At 43.7% G+C, this 21,958-nt stretch overlaps 1 protein-coding gene across 1 annotated transcript in view; it reads left to right on the top strand.

The window, feature by feature from the left end:
• TFAP2D (transcription factor AP-2 delta) overlaps positions 1-21,958 on the top strand; it is a 56,531-nt gene that overhangs the window by 16,834 nt on the left and 17,739 nt on the right. The window contains exons 5-6 of the mRNA XM_006137022.4: positions 921-1,039; positions 11,480-11,621. Coding sequence (XP_006137084.1) covers positions 921-1,039; positions 11,480-11,621 — 261 coding nt within the window. The remainder of the gene's footprint in view (positions 1-920; positions 1,040-11,479; positions 11,622-21,958) is intronic.

Genomic DNA, 21,958 nt, shown 5'->3' with positions numbered 1-21,958 from the left:
CTACGTGGCAAGGTTGGTGGGGGTTGCTCTTCTGTTGATGCCAGCTACTCTTCTCATCCTATAAGTCTACGGGAGAGTGCTTGGAGTTCTATTTATGGTGTCCAAGCAGACACGCTAACTTGACCTCCAGTGGATCCGCCATAGAGTGAAGACGAGCCCTAAGCAAAAACTACATTTGATGAATGGAATGCTTTGTTTCAATGCTGATCATTTTAAAATATTTTTGAATGGTTTCAAAATATTAAAAATAATTTTTGAAAGTTGTTTCAAACTGGAAAAAAAATTGAAACGTTTTCACACAGAAAACATCAAAACAAAATGGTTCTGTTTGTTTGGATTTTCTGGGAGATGGGGATGCTTCCAAAAGAACAATTTGTTGGAATCAACATAGATTCACAGAATATTTCGTTGTTGCCTAAAATGCATTTTGCACCAGAAAAACTTTCAGCTGATCAATTTTGCCCATTTCTGGTCAGGAGGCTACTTTTAGAGTAGCATCATTTATGTGAAAACTTTTGCTCCAATTGTGCGGAAAGTCATCGTCTGGAGTCATTTAAAGCTGGATTCTGGTCACCGTACCCATGCTGAATATCACCTTACCCAAATGGCATGTTAAAGGGACCACTTTTAGATTAAGTCACTACTCAGTGTGAGTAAGGAAATAAGGATCTGGCCCTGACTGATTTTTCATTGACACCAGCAGTGATGGGATAAACCCTAGATTAGCAAAAGGGGTGAATGGAAATTTTAGATTGGTGTGTAATAAACAAACAAGTTGATCTCCTTCAGGAATGATTTTGGATAACTCGTATGGCCTATGTTATAAAAAAGGTTAGAATAGGAATTTCTGATATTGCAATCTAGGAATCTAGGAATAAAATCAAGGTGGGATTTTTAAAAATTCCATTCTCTTATGACAGAGCAAAATCCAAGAATGGGGGACGCTGTCTGCGAGAAAAATTGGACAGATTGGGACTGAATTTGCCTGCAGGAAGAAGGAAAGCAGCAAATGTCACCCTTCTGACTTCCTTGGTTGAAGGTAGGCTATATGATAACGTATTGTAATACTTCTGTTCTGTAATAATGTGTTTGCAATGTTGTGGTAGCCATGTTGGCCCCAGGATGTTAAAGAGATGAGGTGGGTGAAGACATGTCTTTTATTGGACAAACTTCTGTTGGTGAGAGAGACAAGTTCTGAGGTCTGAATAACTTGAAATCTTGTCCCATTCACCAATGAGGTTGATCCAACAAAAGATGCTAACTCCTATCTTTGTCTATATAATCATTTGCATTGCATTGCTGACCCCTTCCATCCTTCTAGGTTTAAATGTCTTCATCCCCATTTTGCATAAAGAGCAAAAGTGACTTGACAAAGTCCATAAGTGAATCACTGGCGAGATAGGAGTTAAAACTCAAGTCTCCTATCTCCCATTCCAGGAGCTTATTCATTATACTGTGCTTCCCTTCACATTTGTATAATGCTTTCTGCTCAGAGAATCTCACACATGAACCAAAGAAGTGTCATAATGCTGTTGTAAGGTAGATAAGGATTCTATACCCAATCTATAGTTTGGGTTATTTAAATGTTTCCTTTTTGTGTGTGTGTCTTTGTGAATTGCTTAGAACTGGTTCAAAATATTAACAATTTCCCCCTAAAAAAGGAAGATATTTTTCAACAAAGAACTTTTGTCAGAAAACAATCTTTTTTTCAAATCTAGAATTGCCCACAAGCAGCTAAAAAGGTTTCCACAGAGTTATTTGCTGGTCAAAAGGCTTTCAACAAGCACTCCCATTACTATAGCGTCTCAGAGAAGTTTTAATGCATTTACTTTCCCAAGTTCTCTGAGGGCACATCTACATAGCGTGGCTGTTTCAGGATACTGGAGGTATCCCCAAAATAGCTACCCCGCATCTACACAAGCCTCCCGTTATTTTGAAATATTTTTCGAAATAACGGGAGCATAATTTTGGCATCCCTACAACCCTCGTTCCACAAGGGATGTCTTGAAATAGTGCGTTATTTTGAAATTTGGCACTGTGAAGACATGCCACATTTCAAAAGAAGTTATTTCAAAATAGAATTGAAATAAGACTTGAGTTTAGGGTGCTGTGTAGGCGCACCCTGAGAGATAGGGAAGTGCAATTACCCCTAATTTACAGATGAGGAACCAAACCAGAGAGACTTGCCTGAGGTCATAATGGCAATTAAGGGGGGCTGGAACAATTTGTACAGTGGGGATGCTGTGAGCCATTGAACCAAACTGTAAATAACGTAAACCATTTCAAGCCAGCGGGTTCTGCAGCACTTCCACATCCCAGAACCAATGTGGCAATCTGTCCAGAAGTTATGTGGCAATCTGTAGGAAAGCAAGGAATTGAACTGAATCTCTACCTACCCCTCAAAACCATGGGCCACTCCTTAGTATTAAGTTATTACAATGGGCATGGTAGGGGAGCAAACTTAAAACTACTTGGAAGCTGGTGCAGAAAGTGGCAGCTTGCTTGTTAAGCCATGCATCACATAATGAACACTACACCAGTGCTCCAGGATTGGCATGGGCTGCTCATTCGTTTCCAGGTGGAATCTGAAATGCTGACTGCGAGCTATAAAGCCCAAAATAGAGGTCAGCCTACATGAGAAACTGGCTCTCTCCTGATGCAATAGGGGAGTTGAGATTCCTCCCAAAACCTTTCCACTTGGATTATCCAGAACACCTTGCCCAGTTCTGAGAGAACCCCACATCTGTTTCTCTGGGCTCTCAAACATCCAGTTCAACTCCGAATTTCCTCACTCGGGAATTTTTATTTGGCATACAGCAAAGAGACACTGGGTCAATCAGACTTAAGCATAGGTGGGCATAGGGCACCCCACCCAGACAAAGGTACATAAACAACCTCTTCCGTTATGTGCACTTACACTTCACATTGCATTTGTTCTACGCTGAATCACATGTTCTTGGAATGGCTTGGTTACTGTCCAGGAACCAATCCCTGGACAGCATGTTCTACCTGTGCGCTGTTCACATGGAACCTGATTTTTACATTCCGGCTACATCTACACTGGCGTTCTCATGCAAAAACTCTTTTGCGGAAGAGTTCTTCTGCAAAAACTCTTCCAGAAGAGAGCATCTACGCTGGCATGTGCTTTTGCGCAAGAGATGTGCTTTTGTGCAAGAGTGTAGACGCTCTCTTGTGCAAGAAAGCTCTGTTGGCCATTTTAACCATAGGGTTTTCTTGCGCAAGAAATTCATGTTGCCTGTCTACACTGGCCTCTTCTGGAAGAGCTCTTGCGCAAAGAGGCTTCTTCCTGAGTGGGACCATCATAGTTCTGGCACAAGAAGCCCTGATTTTATACATTACAACGTCAGTTTACTTGCACAAGAACACGCGGCCAGTGTAGACAGGCAGCAAGTTTTTGCGCAATAGCGTCCACTTTTGTGCGAGATTGTGCCAGTGTAGACACAACGGCGGTGTCTACACTGGCATCCCTCCCGGAAAAGGGATGCTAATGTAGCACTTTGGAATAGGCAAATCTGCGGGGGATTTAAATATCCCCCGCGGTATTTGCATTAACATGGCTGCCGCTTTTTTCCGGCTTGGAGATAAGCCGGAGAAAAGCGCCAGTCTAGACATGATTCTCCGGAAAATAAAGCCTTTTCTGGAGGATCTCTTAATCCTACTTTCAAGAATAAGAGATCCTCCAGAAAAGGCTTTATTTTCCGGAGAATCATGTCTAGACTGGTGCTTTTCTCCGGCTTATCTCCAAGCCGGAAAAAAGCGGCAGCCATGTTAATGTAAATACCGTGGGGGATATTTAAATCTCCCGCGGATTTGCCTATTCCAAAGTGCTACATTAGCATCACTTTTCCGGAAGGGATGCCAGTGTAGACACAGCCAACATGTTTATGTTGTCTGTAATCCCTTTCATCACGATATTGCTGATTATCCTAACTAGTACCGAGATTCTGACTGCACTGTACTGTTTGTCAAGCCCCTATTTATGGCTTTTCCTTCTGTTCACCTTGCCAATTATGACCACTAAGAAATGAAACAACATAAAGGGCGCGAGAAGTACATAACAGAAGGCACCCATAGGCTATGTCTAGACTGCAAGCCTCTTTCGAAAGAGGCTTTTTCAAAAGTATCTTTCGAAAAAGCCTCTTTTGAAAAAAAGCATCTAGACAGCAAGCAGTACTTTCGAAAAAGCAAGCCGCTTTTTCGAAAGAAAGCAGCGAGTGAGTCTCGATGCTCTCTTTCTAAAAAGCCCTGTTGGCATTCAAGAACGCCTTTTTTTGAAAGAGCACTTTCGAAAAAAGGCGTTCTTCCTCATGAAATGAGGTTTACCGACGTCGAAAGAATAGCCGCGTTCTTTTGATTTAATTTCGAAAGAACGCGGCTGCAGTCTAAATGCAGGTGAAGTTTTTTCGAAAAAAGGCTACTTTTTTCAAAAAAAAACCTGAGTCTGGACACAGCCTTAGTGGGGAATTCTCCACAAAGTCCTTAGAAATTCACTCTTCTGCTTCCTGGGATTTCAAATTGCTGGAATCTGTTGGTCTTTGGGGCCCATCATACACCTCATCTAATACTGGAAGTTCTATGTGTTTCATGAGTGAGGACATGGCTTTTGTGGAAGCTGAAGTAGGGAAATGTTGGTTTTTGTGGTGTCTTTTATGTAGAAGAAAGCGGCTGATTTGCTTCATCAGGATGGGGTTTCATCAGATTGTATTTTCACTTCTCTATCAAGGACACTTGGAGCCAGGAGTTCTTTTCATGTGGCCTTGCTGAAATCGAAACAAATAAAGCAAAGTGGTTGAAGGTGATGGATTTCAGGAGGAGTAAAATCCACATCTAGTCCTGCCACAGCAAAAGCAGAATCTCCCATCGACTTAGGACATCATATAATGCAGCCTGCACCAAAATGCCTCTCTTTGGCTGTGTCTAGACTACAGAGTTTTATCAAAAAAATGGATATTTTTTGGACAAAACTTGAGTTATGTCCACACTGCAACCATGTTCTTTCTATAGTAAATTGAAAGAACAGAAGGCTTTTTGCTCAATTGGTAATCCTCATTCTACATGGAAGAAGCCTTTTTGCGAAAGAGCTCTTTTGCAAAAAAGCATGTATGGATGGGGAAGAGAGAGATTTTTTGGAAGAAGAGGGAAGAGGTGAAAGCACAGGTGCCCTGGTGGCCATTATGTCCACAGGAATCACTGCTTACATGTAAGATAGCGTCCACGCAGTCTGAATGCTATCTTTCAAAAAAGCACATCACTTTTTTGATGAGCTTTTGCACTGTGGATGCGCTTTTTTGCAAGAAGTTTTTTGGGACGATCTCTTCCAAAAAAAGCTTCTTGTGCAAGAAGCCTGTAGTCTAGATATAGCCTTTGTTCCTTTCCAAGGGCTGGCATGTATAAAAGATTTATGAGTCTTCAACAATAGCCAGCTGGCAGAGCTAGTTTGTTTGCTGCCAGAATATAGCAAGTTCTCCTCTTATAGGCAAAATTCCTGAGATCAAGACCCAGGTTGGGTTTGAAGGAAGCATGCAAAAATGCAACACATGCTTGGAGAGGCTGTCTCACAGGAGGAAAAATCCAGCCATACTATGGGTTCACAAGGTGAAAAATTGTATGGCTATGTCTAGACTACAACTATTTTTTGGAAAAAGGGACGCAAAACAAGCTCCACAATTTCCATACCTTTTTCCGCTTTTTTTTTTTTTCCGGAAGAGGCTTTTCTGAAATTTGGCTCATCTACACTGGGCTACATTTTGGAAAAACACACTCTTTTGGAAGATCCCATCGTCCTCATGGAATAAGGAAGACAGGGATTCCGAAAGAGCGTGTCTGTTCTTCCGCAAAAAAAAAGCGGATGAGCAAACGCGTTCCCCAGATGCAGTGGAGTTTTTTGGGAAACTGGAGTCTAGATGTACCCCACAGTCTAGACGTACCCCAAGAGTGATTACTTAGCAATTGGAGCTTTAAACAAAGCACAAAAGCTGGTTTTATCTTAAAAAAAGACAACCAGGGATTTTTTCTGCCAGACCACACAGAGATCAGTTTTGCTGTACCCTACACGTATCTTTTCAATTATCAGTATTCCTCCACATGGGAGTCTATGCTTTGCTCTTCCTGGTAAATAGGTCAGCTAAATATGATGGTTTATATCAGCAGAACATGATGGTTTATATCAGTGCAGATGAGAGAGCTCTTTTGTCTGCACTGATATAAACCATCATATTCTTTCTTATCCCTTCCTTCAGCCTTTGTTTTCACATCCCTCCCTCCCTCCCACCTCCCTTCCCATCCTGGGAGGGGAAAGACAACCTTCCCCCTCCCACCTCCGCTCCTTGTCTGGGGGCTCTGCTGGATAGTAGCATCAGATTGAGGGAAAGCCAAGGAGGAGAAGAGGCTCAGATCCAGAGCATGCCTCTCCTGGGAAACTGCCTCTGCCTTCACTCTGGATAGAAGCATCCCTCAGTCTTGGCTAGGCCCAGGAGAGCTTCACGCGGCTCCATGCACCTGCCGTCAGAAGCCTGTCAAGGTACACAGCCTGGTCCCTCCAGTGGGGCTTGTGCCAGCTCAGCCTCAGCAACTGTCCCTTTCAATCATGCAAATCTTCCTGGTCAATTGTCAAACGCGATAGGGACGTGTTGCCGTTCAGCGCTGTCTAGAGCTGTAAACAAGGCAGCGCCCCAGATGCAATGGGAAATAATGAGTGATCCCTGACTCCATCTTTTGTCTCCGACTCAGGAAGAAGGCTCTGACTATTAGCAAACAAAGTCATTGATTTGTCTTTAAACAGGGCAATTGATTGGCAAATGCATGGCATTTCAAGGGATGCTAGCAGCCCTCTTTACTGGGGCCCCACTAGCACACTGCTGAAATCAGCAATCGCAAGCCAGGAAAGGAAGAAACCACAGTGAAATCATCAAGATGATAAGCAGACATGGAAAATGAGACCTGACCCAGCTCCTCAACATTGCCCAAACTTTCATTGATTTTCCAATCTCTGTTTTTGTGACAATGTTGATGGGACAAAAGGGAAACATGTTAAGTGACATTTCCTGCAATGTGATTCTTATTTTTCCACCCTATGTACAATTAAGAACTCCAGCAAGCAGCAATCAAGAGAATGTGCACTACTGGCACGAATCTAAAGATGTAAGAGCTGCATCTAAATAAACCATGCACTGATATTGGTACTGGCTCAATTCAGAGGGTGCATGAAGAATCAGACCCTATAGGCGTTAGCGTTTAGAATCCAAAAGTTTAACACAGAAAGCTCCTTTCTCATGGCATGTCTCAGTAAAGTGCTACATAAAATCAACATCAGTTTTCTCTTTCCAGTCAATATATAATTTTAAAGAGATGTATTTGTATGAATATATACATATATATGTACATGCACATAATGCATGCAGACACAGATACACATACATTCTTAGGCTATGTTTTCTTAGGAAAAACAGCAGGTTTTCTGCAAAAACTCACAGAGCGTCTACAGCTCAAGCACGTTTTTGTGCAAGAGAATTGAAAGAACAGAGGGGTTTTTACACAATTGGTATTTTTCTTTCTACGAGAAAGAATGCCTTTTTGCGAAAGAGTTCTTTTGCAAAAAGGCGTGTGTGGACACGGAAGGGGGGGTTGCGCAAAAGGAGGAAAGAGGAAAAAAGCACAGGTGCTCTGGTGGCTATTTTGTGCATACCAATCAGAGCTTACTTTTGAGAGAGCGTCCATGCAGTCTGGACACTCTCTTTCGCAAAAGTGCATCGCTTTTTCAATGCGCTTTTGCAGTGTGGACGCGCTCTTGCGCAAGAAGTTTTTGCGGAAGATCTCTTCCGACAAAAGCTTCTTGCACAAAAAGCCTGGAGTCTAGACATAGCCAGAGAGAGAGAAAGGGGAGAAAGATGTTATTATGACTAATTTGTACAGAAGTAACACCCAAACAGAACTGGAATATCGTCTCAAGATAGAAAATTCAAAATTAATAATCACCTTGGCACGAACGTCCCCACAGCTCTGTTTTCAGCCCTGGTATGATACGCTCAGTCAGCTGGTGTACAGTATTTACAACTGTAATCACATTTGCTTTCCTTTCTCCTGCGTGTACTGGAAAATGTTATTCAAATGCTAGCGTTATTATTCCAGGTCCTGTAACATAACTGACTGCCAAGGTTCCCTCTAATTTTTCCCATCCATATGCAGAATACATTTTGTTATGTGCACCAAAGTATGTGCAGATGTGCACCACCAGTAAAAACACATGCTGCCATCTGTGGGCGCAGAGGGTGCTCTGCTCATTAAATGGGTAGCATCTGAATCTGTTCAGGGTGGCCACTCAAGTGCTCAGCTCACAGGGAATGCTGCAGGAAAGCATGGCAAAGCTCCTTCTCTGCCTTGGTGGGGCCTGCGCTTTCTGGCGTACTGCTCACCTCAGAGGCTCATGGCGACCCTTGATTTAGACACTTTCCTTGGGGGCACAAACTTGCCATTTATTTAGCCACCCTCATCATTGGCCAGTATGGGGAAAAGAGAGGCGATTGAAACCCTTAGTCTCTGCTGCCCTTCGGAGCGATTCAGGGACAGGACAGACTCTTTCCCAGATTAGGCCTCCTCTGGTGCATCCCACTATCCAAATCAACTCTCTTGTGGTGAACAGGGAGTTGGGGATGGGGTGAACATGGGCCTGCCCCCTACTCCAGATTGCAGACCCTATGATAGAAGCTTCCTGTAATACCCCCAGTATCAGCTGCATGACAGCTATGATTCCCTGGAACACTTCCCCACAGCCCTCCCCAGAACCTCGCTTATCACAGGCCCTTCCTTCTGGTCCTTGATAGTGTTTGTACCTCCCAGAACTTTCACAGTGCCTTCTTACCCAGCTCCTTGCACAGAGTGAGCTAACAGAAGGGGAGTTTTTTCAACCTGTACTAGCTGCTTCTTAATTGGCTCCGGGTGTCCTGATTAGCCAAACTTAATTAGCGATGAGGAATACTGTGGCACCTTATAGACACTAGTGGGTACGTCTAGATTACAGGCTTTTGTCAACAGAAGTTTTGTCGAGAGATACTGTCGACAAAGAGCATCTAGACTACATCCAGTTCTGTCGACAAAGCAAGCCGCTCTATCGACATGAGAGTGTAGACGCAAAGGACAGAGTAGATGCAATAACGCCTTCTGTCGACAGAACTCTGTCAACACAAAAGGCTTTATTCCTCGTAAAATGAGGTTTACAGCCGTCGACAAAACTGCTGAGTTCTGTCGATGTTATGTCGACAGAACTCAGTGGTAGTGTAGACGCAGGTATAGTTTTGTTGACAAAAGTCCACTTTTGTCAACAAAACCCCATAGTCTAGACACCCTAACAGATTTATTGGAGCATAAGCTTTCATAGGCAAAGACCCACTTCGTCAGATGCATGTAGTGGAAATTCCAGAAGCAGGTATAAATATACAGGCATAAGAAAAGAATACCAATCAAGAATAAGGCTACAGATAACGAGGTCAATTCAGTTGGGGAGGATGAGGCCCACTTCTAGCAGCTGATGTGGAGGTGTGAAGACCAAGAGAGGAGAAACTGCTTTTGTACTTGGCTAGCCATTCATAGTCTTTGTTTAATCCTAAAATGATGGTGTCAAATTTTCAGATGAACTGTAGCTCAGCAGTTTCTCTTTGAAGTGGGTCTTTGCCCATGAAATCTTATGCTCCAATAAATCTGTTAGTCTATAAGGTGCCACAGGACTCCTCCTCACTTTTGCAGATTCAGACTAACACGGCTACCCCTCTGTTACTTGACACCAGTCTTAATTGGTTATGGAAAGTACCTGATTGACTTTGGGTGTCTTAATTGGCCTGTCTGCCCTAATTGATTCTGGCAAATTCCTGACTGTTCTGGATTAGCCCTTTCTAATTTAACCCGGGAAAATATACCTATTTAATCTGGGGCTAATGTACTTGTTTTCTACCACTCTCCTGTAGCCCTCTATCCTGACCTTGTTACAGGATATTCAGATGCTGTTCAATTGATTACCAGAGCACTTACAGCTATTTTTTTTTTAATTTCTACTGTTGGACACATTGGCATACACCATGGTGGGATAAGGGATACCCTGAAAGCAGGAGGGTGGGGTTGGTTCTGTTGTAGCTAAGGGCTAGGGCCTTTACCTCAAGAGCATAGGGTTGGTGGGTTCAAATCCCACACTTCAGTACTCATCATAATATTTATTCCACACATGGATTGAAAAAATCCACCCATGGATGGATAAGATTAGAGGGAACATTGCTCTTCTGAGCAGCCACACAAGCACAATGCTGACAGGGCTCTCTGCCCAAAACAGAATGTGCTGGCAAAATTCAATGTCAACTTATATCACATGAGTGTCATATGATCAGTGCATGCATTTAATTGGTTCATGCATGTGATCTGGTAGATGAACACTTGATTTATGAAGACAGTGTGTGGGGGGGAGTGGATTGCATGTGGAAAATGAAGATATTCCTGTGGCCGAAAACATTTAAGTGAGAATGGCAGTAGCAGTATTTTCTGAAAGGAAAGAGGTATTAATGAACTGACACCTCACTCTGGAAGTTCAGCGAACCTGGACTCACTTCTTGGTAGTTCCGCTATGCCCCCCCCCCCCCACCCCATTATATGGGCCACAAATAACAGCAGGCTGAAAAGGCCAGAATTTGGTCTCAGGCCATGTCTTCACAAAAGGTCGACACTGTCACGGTCAATCTTCTGGAGTTTGATTTAGCTGGTCTAATAAAGACTGGCTAAATTGAACTCATAGGGTGTGTCTAGACTACGGGGTTTTGTCGACAAAAGTGGACTTTTGTCGACAATACTATACCTGCATCCACTCTACTGCTGAGTTCTGTCGACATAACGTCGACAGAACTCAGCAGTTTTGTCGACGCTTGTAAACCTCATTTTACGAGGCATAACGACTTCTGTCGACAGAGTTTCTGTCGACAGAAGGTGTTATTGCATGTAAACTGTCCTTTGCGTCTACACTACCATGTTGACAAAGCAGCTTGCTTTGTCGACAGAACTCAATGTAGTCTAGACGCTCTTTGTCGACAGAAATTTTGTCGACAGTATCTGTCGACAAAACTTCTGTCGACAGAAGCCTGTAGTCTAGACGTACCCAAAGGGTGCCCCCATTGGTGTAGATACTCCTGCTCCTAATGTGGAGTAAGAGAAGTTGAGGGGAGCATTTGTAGAGACCACACAGAAACACAAATTAAGGTATGTCAATTCCAGCTACTTAATTAACCCAGGTGAAGTTGCGTATCTTAGTTCAACCTTCCCCTGTAGTGTACACCTAGCCTCAGTTATGTAGAAGAAACTGAGATCAGGGATGTATTCACACTGCAGTAACCTATTGTTCCTTTTTTTAAAAAAAAATGTAGCTGAAAAAATGTCTTTTAAAAAAACTTTCTGTATAACCTGATTGACTTATTTTTTCTTCCTGCAGGGGAAGCCTTACATTTGGCCAGGGATTTTGGGTACACTTGCGAAACAGAGTTCCCAGCCAAGGCAGTGGGAGAACATCTTGCCAGACAGCATATGGAACAGAAAGAACAGACAGCAAGGAAAAAGATGATCCTAGCAACAAAGTAAGCAAGAAAAATCATTCAACACAAGAAATGTGTCCGGACGCTTTTCATTTGGAACATGGGAGGTTTATTATTATTTCTGTTACAACAGCCCCCAGAGGCCACCAGCAAGATCAAGGCCCCTTTGTGCTAAGTGCTGTCAAAACACAGAAAGAGATAGCTTTTAACCCAAAGAGCTTACAATGGGACTGCTCACAGTGCAGGAAGTTACGCATGTGCATAAGTCTTTGCAGGATTGGGGCTTATATAGGAAACGAGCATTATTCCAATATGTGCTCACCGGGGCAGAGACCATCTCTGTGTTTGCACAATGGGATCCCTGTTCCATGACTAGGGCTCCAATCTGTAACCACATCACAACTAATAAATAATCATAGCATCATAGAATCCTAAAACTGGCAGGGACCTTGAGAGGTCATCAAGTCCAGTCCCCTGTCCTCACGGCAGGATCAAGCACCATCTAGATCATCCCTGATAGATGTCTGTCTAACCTGCTCTTAAATATCTCCAGTGATGGAGATTCCACAACCTCCCTAGGCAATTTATTCCAGTGTTTAACCACCCTGACAGTTAGGAAGTTTTTCCTAATATCCAGTGTAAATCTCCCTTGCCACAATTTAAGCAATGTATTAATTATTCTCAATGTAGAGGAGGAACTGAGACACTGGTGGGTGGATCCTGAGCTGGCACAATTGTCACAGGTCCACTGATGTCCATGGAGCTATGACAATTTACACCAACTGAGGATATCCACCAGAGAGCTGAAGGCCCTGATTTTTAAAAAATGTAGGCCTTGCTGCACTCAGCATCACAAAGCCTAACAGATCTGGGTGCCAGCCCATTTTCCAAAGGGAATTTGGTGCTGAGGAGTTTAGCTCTTGACTGCTGATGGGATTTGCACTCTTAAATTCCTACATCCCTTTGTAAATTAGATTAGGCTCTTAAATGAATTAGGAGGCATTGTGATGTCAAACAAAGTCATGCCTAAATGCTAGGTGACTTGCCCGACATCATAATGGAAGTTTGTGGCAGAGCCAGGAACTGACGCCAGCCCTCCTGAATTCCCAGTTCACAAGATGACTCTGCCTCATTGAGGTCAAGACACATCAACAGTTACAATTTTTCATGTACTGTTGGAACACAAGTATCTTTGTCCCAACAGGCTTTGTCTACACTGCAGGGTTTTTGTGCAAGAAGCTGTTTGTTGAAGAGATCTTCCACAAAATATTCTTGTGCAAAAGTGCGTCCACACCTCAAAAGTAATGTGCTTTTGCGCAAGAGAGTATCCACCCTGCATGGATGCTCTTGCGCAAGAAAGCTCTGATGGCCATTAACAGAATGGCCATCAGAGCACCTGTAGGGGGGTTTTTTTGTGCAAGAAACCCCTGCGGAGCGTCCACAACACGCCTTTTTGCACAAGAGCTGTAGCGCAAAAAGGAGTTATTCCTCATGGGGAAAAAAATAACTACCAGCAAGAGCCCTCTGTCCTGTCCATTTACTGTATTTTTTTTTTTTTTTGCACAAAAACGCTCTTGAGGTGTGGATGGTCTGCTGATTTTTACGCAAAAATGGCTGGTTTTGCACAAAAACCTTGTAGTGTAGACATAGACTTAGAGCAGACTTTTGCTGCCATTGCCTAGTTTATATACCCAATGCCATGCGTGAGTCAGAGCCAAGACTTCTCCGAGGGCTAAGCAGAAAAGCCCACCGATGGCTATGAAATCTAATGCTCTGGATATGAGATTCCTTCTGTGGCAAATGGAAGTTCCATGCTCAGTCTGAGAATAACGTGTGCATGGATTGTAAGTCACTGGCTTGATGGGAAGTTTTATTCATTCATGGCTCTACATCCCTTGGAGAGCATCGGGGACAAGGGAAGAGGGAATGCATAAGTATTGCTATTATTATACGTACGTTCTTCCCTCACATATATCAGCTGTCGGACACATTTAGCAGATGTGGGAATCAGTAAATAACCAAGAAGTGGCTAAAACATCATGTGGCTCATTGAAGCTACCGTTTTGGTTATGTTAAGTATTTAGGGCTTTATTGTGCCTCCAGGCATAGCCCTGAGCAAGGGGGTTGGATATGTAAGCTGCACCACCCCAGGCATATCCCAGGAGACACTGTGAGTCAGCATCACCCCTCTGAGGCAAAGATTCTGCTATTCTTTCTCCCTGCCCTCGGGAGATAGTAAATTGCCTCTGGCTTATACCACCAACAAATTACCATCCTCCCCCAGGTTGGGTCAGCTGCACCAGCTGACCTATTGGGTGACAGGTCTGCCCATTCCCCTGCTCCTGTCTCAATTCACCAGCCACCTGCTCACAGAGGGAGTGAAGAGTAGTAGGCACAGAAAGTCCACTTAGTTCTGCTTATCCAGATCCACAATCCAGCCAGTCCAACTGAGGGCTAAAAGAGGTTCTCTTATCCACCAGTGCTGGTGCATAGTCCACATCATAACCTAGCCGTGATCCATCTCTGTATCATTTCAGTTCACTCTGTACTCATGATACACTGATATGGATGAAATAAATAAAGAGGGAAGTACATAGTTTAAAACGGAAGTGCTCCCTGATTCTTAAAGCAACCGCTGCTGCCATGATGTAATCATGTTTTCAGGGAAAGAGATGCTGTATTTCCCCTCCACTGCACACAAGTACTAAGTAGCTGGTCAAAGTGGTCAAGTAACAATATCATTTATCATACTGTATGTAGGATGATTGACGTTGTGTACTGGACTGTCTGGTGTGTCTGTTACCTGTACCCTCTGCTGGGTGCAATTAGAACTGCACCCCATAGTATCACAGGCCTTGTGTGCTTGTGACCCCAAATACAACAACATCTATAATAAATAATCCATCCATAACTGTGCTAATAATGAACATTATCCATTAGCTCAAGTTTTGGGGTCAAGTCATGAAGCAGAAGAATCTGTGCTGTAGCCTAGCTTTTGACAGGAAGTTCATAGCTTCCATGGTGTATACTAGTGACAGCTAGTAAGCTCTGGATAGTTACAGTATCGGGAATTAAACTGAAATTCCTGGGCACCAGAGACCCTCAAGGATATGCTGTGTCCAGCCTCAAAAGACAGCTAGATACGTTCATGGAGGATAAGTCCATTGATGTCTATTAGCCAGGATGGGGCAGGGAAGGTGTCCCTAGCCTGTTTGTCAGAAACTGGGAATGGGTGACAGAGATGGGATCATTTGATGATTCCCTCTTCTGTGCCTTCCCTCTGAGGGTACCTAGCATTGGCCACTGTCAGCAGACAGGATACGGGGCTAGATGGACCTTTTGTCTGACCCAGTATTGACCCAGTATTCTTATGTTCTTATCTTCTTACCTTAGTTCAGCCTCTGCCACTGATGCACTGCACAGTCTAGCTCCTCCACTGATTACAGTTGCTTGCTGAGTATGGTACATCTTCCCACAAGATGCCAGTGCAATCAATATCCTCTGTTACTGTCTTCTGCCAATTCTTCCTTGGACTTCCTCACCTCCTCCGATTGCTCTAGGGTGCACCCAAAGCAATGCTTGCTTGCATAGCACGCCTCCCATCTTCCATATGGTGCAAATATCTTTCATTCACTATATTCACTAACACATCCTAACCTGCCAGCTGCCTTACTCTCACCTAGTTATTTTCTCTGTCCCTTAAATCTATAGTTGTCTAACTACTAAGGAAGTAAATGAACTGGTGGGTAGGTTGCTGGGCACTGCCCTCTGCTGGATAGAATCAGAACTGCTTAACTATATTTAAAAAACAACAAACAGTCTAGTAGCACCTTAAAGACTAACAAAACATGTAGATGATATCATGAGCTTTTGTGGGCAAAACCCACTTCTTCAGATGACTGGAGTACCATCTGAAGAAATAGGTTTTGCCCACGAAAGTTCATGATACCATCTACATGTTTGGTTAGTCTTTAAGGTGCCACTAGACTATTTGTTGTATTTTTAAGTTTTTCCTTTTTGCATTAACAAGGAAGTTCCTCAATGAAAATGTTCAGGTTTCACAATCATCTTGTGAACATTTCTTTGCCACCAAAAGGTGAAGATCTGTGCAGGTTTGAAAAATCAGCAAAAATATTTTTTTCTACTTTTGATTGGTTTATTTTACTGGCACTAGTTATTAGCAATCTGCTGAAGATTGCTCCTTAGAGGCACATCTTCACTGCAGTGCTATTTCGGGATACTTCTGGTATCCCAAAATAGCTATTCTGCATCTTTTGAGCAAGCCCATTATTTCAAAATATAATGTGCTCACTATTCTGATGTCCTGGTAAACTTCGCTCCCTATCAATAAGCTATTTTGTAATTAACTTGAAATAAACTATGCAATTTGCATAGCTCAGATTGTATAGATTATTCCAAGCTAAGGCTGCAGTATAGATGCACCCTTGCTCAAATGGTAGGGGAGCAGTAAGATTAGAGTTCTAGCCTCACTTGCTTTGTGAAGTTCCAAATTTTTATTATTTATTATTTGGATGCCATGGATGAACATTTCTGGATCAGGACCCCATTGTTCTAGGTACTATACAAACACACAACAACCTGTACAAACACACAACAACAACAAAAGCTCCCCTGAACCAAAGAGCTTCTCATCTATCAAACTGTGGTGCACTGTCCAGGGGCAATGATTTAAGTTGTGGGCAACCACAGATGTGTTACAAGATGTAAGGCTGTACAACTAGTGTATTCACTAGTCCAGAAAACACACCACTGACTTAAAATGGAGACAAACAGGATATCATTTTTATTGGCATTCACTGTATATATAGTGAAATGTTGAAAATCTATAAACAGACAAAATACAGGACTATGTAGCACTTTAAAGACTAACAAGATGGTTTATTAGATGATGAGCTTTCATGGGCCAGACCCACTTCCTCAGATCAAATAGTGGAAGAAAATAGTCACAACCATATATACCAAAGAATACAATTAAAAAAAAATGAACACATATGAAAAGGGCAAATCACATTTCAGAACAGAAGGGGGATGCGGGAGGAAGGGGGGGAAGGAAGGTGAATGCCTGTGAGTTAATGATATTAGAGGTGGGGAAGGGTAGATGTCTGTGAGCTAATGGTATTAGAGGTGATAATTGGGGAAGCTATCTTTGTAATGGGTAAGGTAGTTGGGGTCTTTGTTCAGCCCCCTGCGGAGAGTGTTGAATTTTAGCATGAATGCCCGTTCAGAGGATTCCCTTTCAAGTGCAGATTTGAAAGTCTTCTGAAGTAGGATGCATGTGATTAGGTCATTAAGACAATGTCCTTTCTGGTTGAAATGGCAAGAAACTGTTTTTTCTTTGTGATCCTGTCTAATGTCTGTTTTGTGGGCATTGATTCTTTGGCGAAGTGTCAGAGACGTTTGTCCAATGTACATAGCAGACGGACACTTTCGGCATATGATAGCATAGATTATATTTCTGGAGGCGCAGGAATCTGTGTTCTTGATCTTATAACTCACTTGGTTAGGCCCAATAATGGTGTCAGCAGAGTGAATATGTGGACAAAGCTGTTTTTTGAATAACACGACCGTCCCCGGAATAACACGATTTCTCCAGCTGGCCCATTGCCGGTAGCTGCGTGGGGCTTCCTCCGCCTCCTTGCAAAGCAGCGGAGGGTTTGCTGCTTGCCACGCCATTCCCTGCTGACTCCCTCTCGCTGGACGCCTTGCCCCCTCTCCTCTTCCCCCTTTTGAAGGCCAGCGGCTGGGTTTCCCCAGCCGGCCCGTTGCCAGCGGCTGTGCAGGGCTTCCTCTGCCTCCCTTCAAAGTGGCCAAAGGTTCACTGCTCACCGTGCCGTTCCCTGGTGACTGCCCCTCGCCGGAAGTAGTGTGGGACCCAGTAGACCCATCACAGGAGCATACTCCCAACCCCAACCCCCTCCCCTCTCGTCCCCTTCCCTTCCCCAGAGCCAAGCACCCCCCCTCCCTGCTGTAACCCAGTCCCCTTTCTCCCCCCACCTTATGTCCCTGTCCCAACAGACACCACCGCTTGAAATACAACTCCCACCTTTTCCATAATTTTCAATGGGAAAATTGACCCCGCATAACACGTTTTCACTTAACACGATCATTTTCTGAAACATCTATAGTGTTAAATGAGGAATTACTGTATAGCTCACTGCACAAGGAACATGGTAACATAGGCCGGCCTCTCACACCTCTGGCACAAAACAGGTGAGATTTTCTGTACCATCATCTTCCACTCCATTGCATGGCCATTATTCAGTGAAGGACACAAAATACAGCTAGGGTACTATGGTGATTAGTGCTACTTTCATTGACACACAGCTAGATAGAAAATTAACATTTGTGTGCGTTATTCGAAGATAGCAATGGCTGTGTGCTTGCTTTCTCTGGTATTTGTTTGTGCATCCGAGAAAGTAATCAGAGATTACTTAAGGTTATTTTGTTCATCACCTGAATTTAGGATGAACTGAGAGAAAATTGGAGAAAATAGCAATCTGATCACAGCTGCAGATATTGTAGGTATTGCAAAACAGGTTGAGTTCATCACATGCAATGATTTCCTGTGAAATCTTGAGGCAGCACTAATGGACATTATCATACGCATAGAGCGAGTCAAACTTCATCGAACTTCATAACTTGTTACTCAGTTCTGAAATTTGGGTGTAAGTTCCGGTGGGTTCTAATATCTCACAGATTGGTTTGCCCATCCCTGGCAGTAAAGGAAACAATTGTTTCATAACTTGAGCAGGTTTGTGGTAGAGCCAGCAAGGAGTTTACGTTCAGCTGGGTAGACACCCATCCTCCTATTCACAGACCTTCTTTGCATCTGCAAAACTGATTAGCACGTGGACTGGATATCTGAACACATCCACCCTCTGATTGGCACCCAAAATTCAGCTGCAGGTGTACAAGGGGGAATGTGAAATGGAAAAAAAGGAGCAAGTTTTGTGGCACAGGAAATAAGCCTTTTGGAATGTACCCCCTAAATTACTAAGGCTATATCTACACAGCAGCATTATTTCAGAATAGCTGATGTTATTCCGAAATAACAAAGTCCGCGTCTGTACTGCAAACAGTTATTTTGACATAATGTTGAAATAATGGTGAGCTGGAAGACTTCTTACTCCGACTTCTCTAACCTTCATTGTAGCAGGAATAAGGGAAGTCGGAGGAAGAGTTCTCTTTCTCGGACTTCCTGCTATGTAGACAGTGTCAAAAGCTGAAATAAGCTATTTTGATTTCAGTTACACAACTGACACAGCTCAAGTTGTATAGCTTATTTCGACTTTAGCTCTGCTGGGTAGACATGCTCTAACAGTCCTCATGTAGCCATGGTTGTAAAGCAGCCCTCACTCCCCTGCTTGGTGCTGTAGGGGTACATCTACACAGTAGCACATGGCTCGAAATAAGCTACGCAATTTGAGCTACGGAAATTGCGTAGCTTATTTTGAAATAGCCTATTTCGAAATTTGGCGCTGTCTAAACAGCACTAATTTTGTGCAACGAGGTTTACGGGACGACAGAATAACAAGCCCTTTTGAAAAAAAAAGGCTTGCTGTTAAGATGCACAGAACTTCGGGAGAATGAACGTTATCCTGAAATAGTGCCACTGTCTAGATGTACCCTAGCTGAGGAGGAGAGCTGGGGGAGCTCGTCTGATACAGCTGGCTGTGAGCAAGGGAGCAGGGCGAGGGGAGGAAGCAGTAGGTAGAGCATTGGTTAGGGATGAACCCAAGTGGGTGGTGAAGGGGTAAGCAGTGGGAGAACACGGGCCTGCAATGTTCCCTCTAAACTTTTCCATCCCTGTGTGAATTTTTCCATTCATGTGTGGAATAATTTTTTATATCACCTAAACATGTGTGAATGTGCACCACCAGTAGAAACAAAAAAAAAACCAAACCTTGGTGTGGGTGGTCTGCTAATCAGCTGGATGGCACCGGCATCTCTCATGAGCAGCCGCACAAGTGCACAGCTTACAGAAACACTGCTGGCCTGGCCTGAGTAGCTGATTGATGCTGGCGAGGAGCAGGTGGCACCACAGGACGGAGGAGGAACTTGCTTTGCCTTAGAGCATGGGTAGTGTCTCTTTGACTCACTCTCTGGTCACTAGCATTCCAATGTGCCACCCGTTAGTCAGGGTGTCTGCGGAACCACATGCTGTCCCAGAGTGAGTGACTACAGGACCCCACAGCGTCGTTTTTCCAGAGACACTTCCCTCCCTGGGAAGCCACTTTAAAGTAGGTTACGGCTCTCTGTCAGTTTTCATGTATAATGTAAAGCTGCTTTTCTCCCCCTTCAATCCGGAGCCCTATTTAATGACTTCTGACATGTTCAGCTGGAAGAGACAGGAACCGCGCACTTGGCTCAGTTCTGACACTTGCCGTTGTCAAATCCTAACAACTTTTAAGCTGACAACTTCCAACAGGTAGAACCTGGAGGTAGAACTGACAGGCATCCTAGGTGTGTTAGATCATTTATAAGCCAAAGCTCTTGCATGATTTCTGTTGTTAAAAGGGTCTTTTTTCCTCATCTCTAAGGGCCTGATTCATTAAAACTGTATACTCCATATGCATACTCCCCTCTGTAATTTTACCAGAAAAAGTGCTGAATAGGATAAAAGTCTGCACTGACGCAATCCTTTCAACAAGTCGACTTGCAGAGCCATACTCATGGCATCCATTTACAAGAGGCAGGCTGGGTAAACGCAGACAGGCACAAAGGCTACTAGCCTGTTATAGCTAGTGGCTTTGGGGGTTACACCTTTCATAGAGTCATAGAATCCTAGGGTTGGAAGAGACCTCATGAGGTCATTGAGTGCCGCCCCCTGCTAAAACATGACCAACCCTAACTAAATCATCCCAGCCAGGGCTTTGTTAAGCCGGGATTAAAAACCTCTAGGGATGGAGATTCCACCACCTCTCCTTTATCTTAAGGGGACTGTGGTATTGAACACCCCATGTTCAAACCCATTGGATAACCCCTGAGGGGATTCATTGCAAAAGTAGTATCTGAAAGGGCTCAAACATTAATAGGCCTCAGATATGCAGCGCACAATTATTCTAACAGCAGGGCTGTGTAACGTATGTTGGCATAAATCCCTTCAGCATCCTTTCTGCAAGGAGACACCAACTCACCACTATTGCTGCCAATAGTGAGGTTTACAGGAGCGGTCGACAAAGGCTTCCCTTGTTGACCAATCCGCGTCTTGACTCACGCTCTGTGCCGACGATCAGCTGAGCCGGCACAGCGCGGCGTCCATTTTTATTTTAATGAAGCTGGGGATATTTAAATCCCGTCTTCAGTGACTATGTTGGGTAGTCTAATTTACATGCCTTTGGCGACAGAGGCATGTAGTCTAAACATACCCTCCGAGTCACGTGGGATGAAACACTCTCCTTTTAATCAGGCCTAACTAGGGGTATGTCTACACTGCCACCCTAGTTCGAACTAGGGTGGCTAATGTAGTCATTCGAACTTGCAAATGAAGCCTGGGATTAAAATATCCCGGGCTTTATTTGCATGTTCACGGGCGCCGCCATTTTTAAATGCCTGGTAGTTCGAACTCCATGCCCGCGGCTACACGTGGCACGGGCTAGGTAGTTCGAATTAAAGCTCCTAATTTGAACTACCCTTACTCCTCATTGAAGGAGGAGTAAGGGTAGTTCAAATTAGGAGCTTTAATTTGAACTACCTAGCCCGTGCCGCGTGTAGCCACGGGGAGGTAGTTCGAACTACTGGGCATTTAAAAATGGCGGCGCCCGTGAACATACAAATAAAGCCCGGGATATTTTAATCCCGGGCTTCATTTGCAAGTTCGAATGACTACATTAGCCACCCTAGTTTGAACTAGGGTGGCAGTGTAGACGTACCCTAGGAGGGGATGGACACTGAGCTCAGATTTCAGCCTGAAGGGATCATTATGGCACACTTCCATTTCAGGGAAAGCATTGGAAAGTTTTTGATGCAGAAGAAAACCAGATTTCATCCTCAAATATTGCTGCAAAATGGAATTACATTCCTCCAGTCAGCCCTAAGCGAAAGGTCTGTGTGGAGTTGTAATAGGTCCTGAATCCAGGACACTGCAGATGACACAAGGTAGTCATCGCATAGACATAATGAGGAGTAGCAGAGGCAAATAACTCTGGGAACATTTTGCATCACAGGTTTTACTGCCGCATTTGGTTATAGAGCTGTGGTTAACAGAGCCCAGGACAGAGGGCTAGGCATGGCACTTTATGCATAGTTAGCCAATTTGTGCATGCAAATATAATCTTGCCAATTTATACAGGCATTGCAAATTTTGCAGACAAGATTAGGGTTTGTCTAGCAGGTTAATGGGTTTTCAAGCATACCTT

The sequence above is a fragment of the Pelodiscus sinensis genome, chromosome 3 (assembly GCF_049634645.1).
Source record: "Pelodiscus sinensis isolate JC-2024 chromosome 3, ASM4963464v1, whole genome shotgun sequence".
Taxonomy (NCBI): domain Eukaryota; kingdom Metazoa; phylum Chordata; order Testudines; family Trionychidae; genus Pelodiscus; species Pelodiscus sinensis.
The sequence above is the reverse complement of the archived record's forward strand: the minus strand, read 5'-3'. Positions and strand labels throughout refer to the sequence as shown.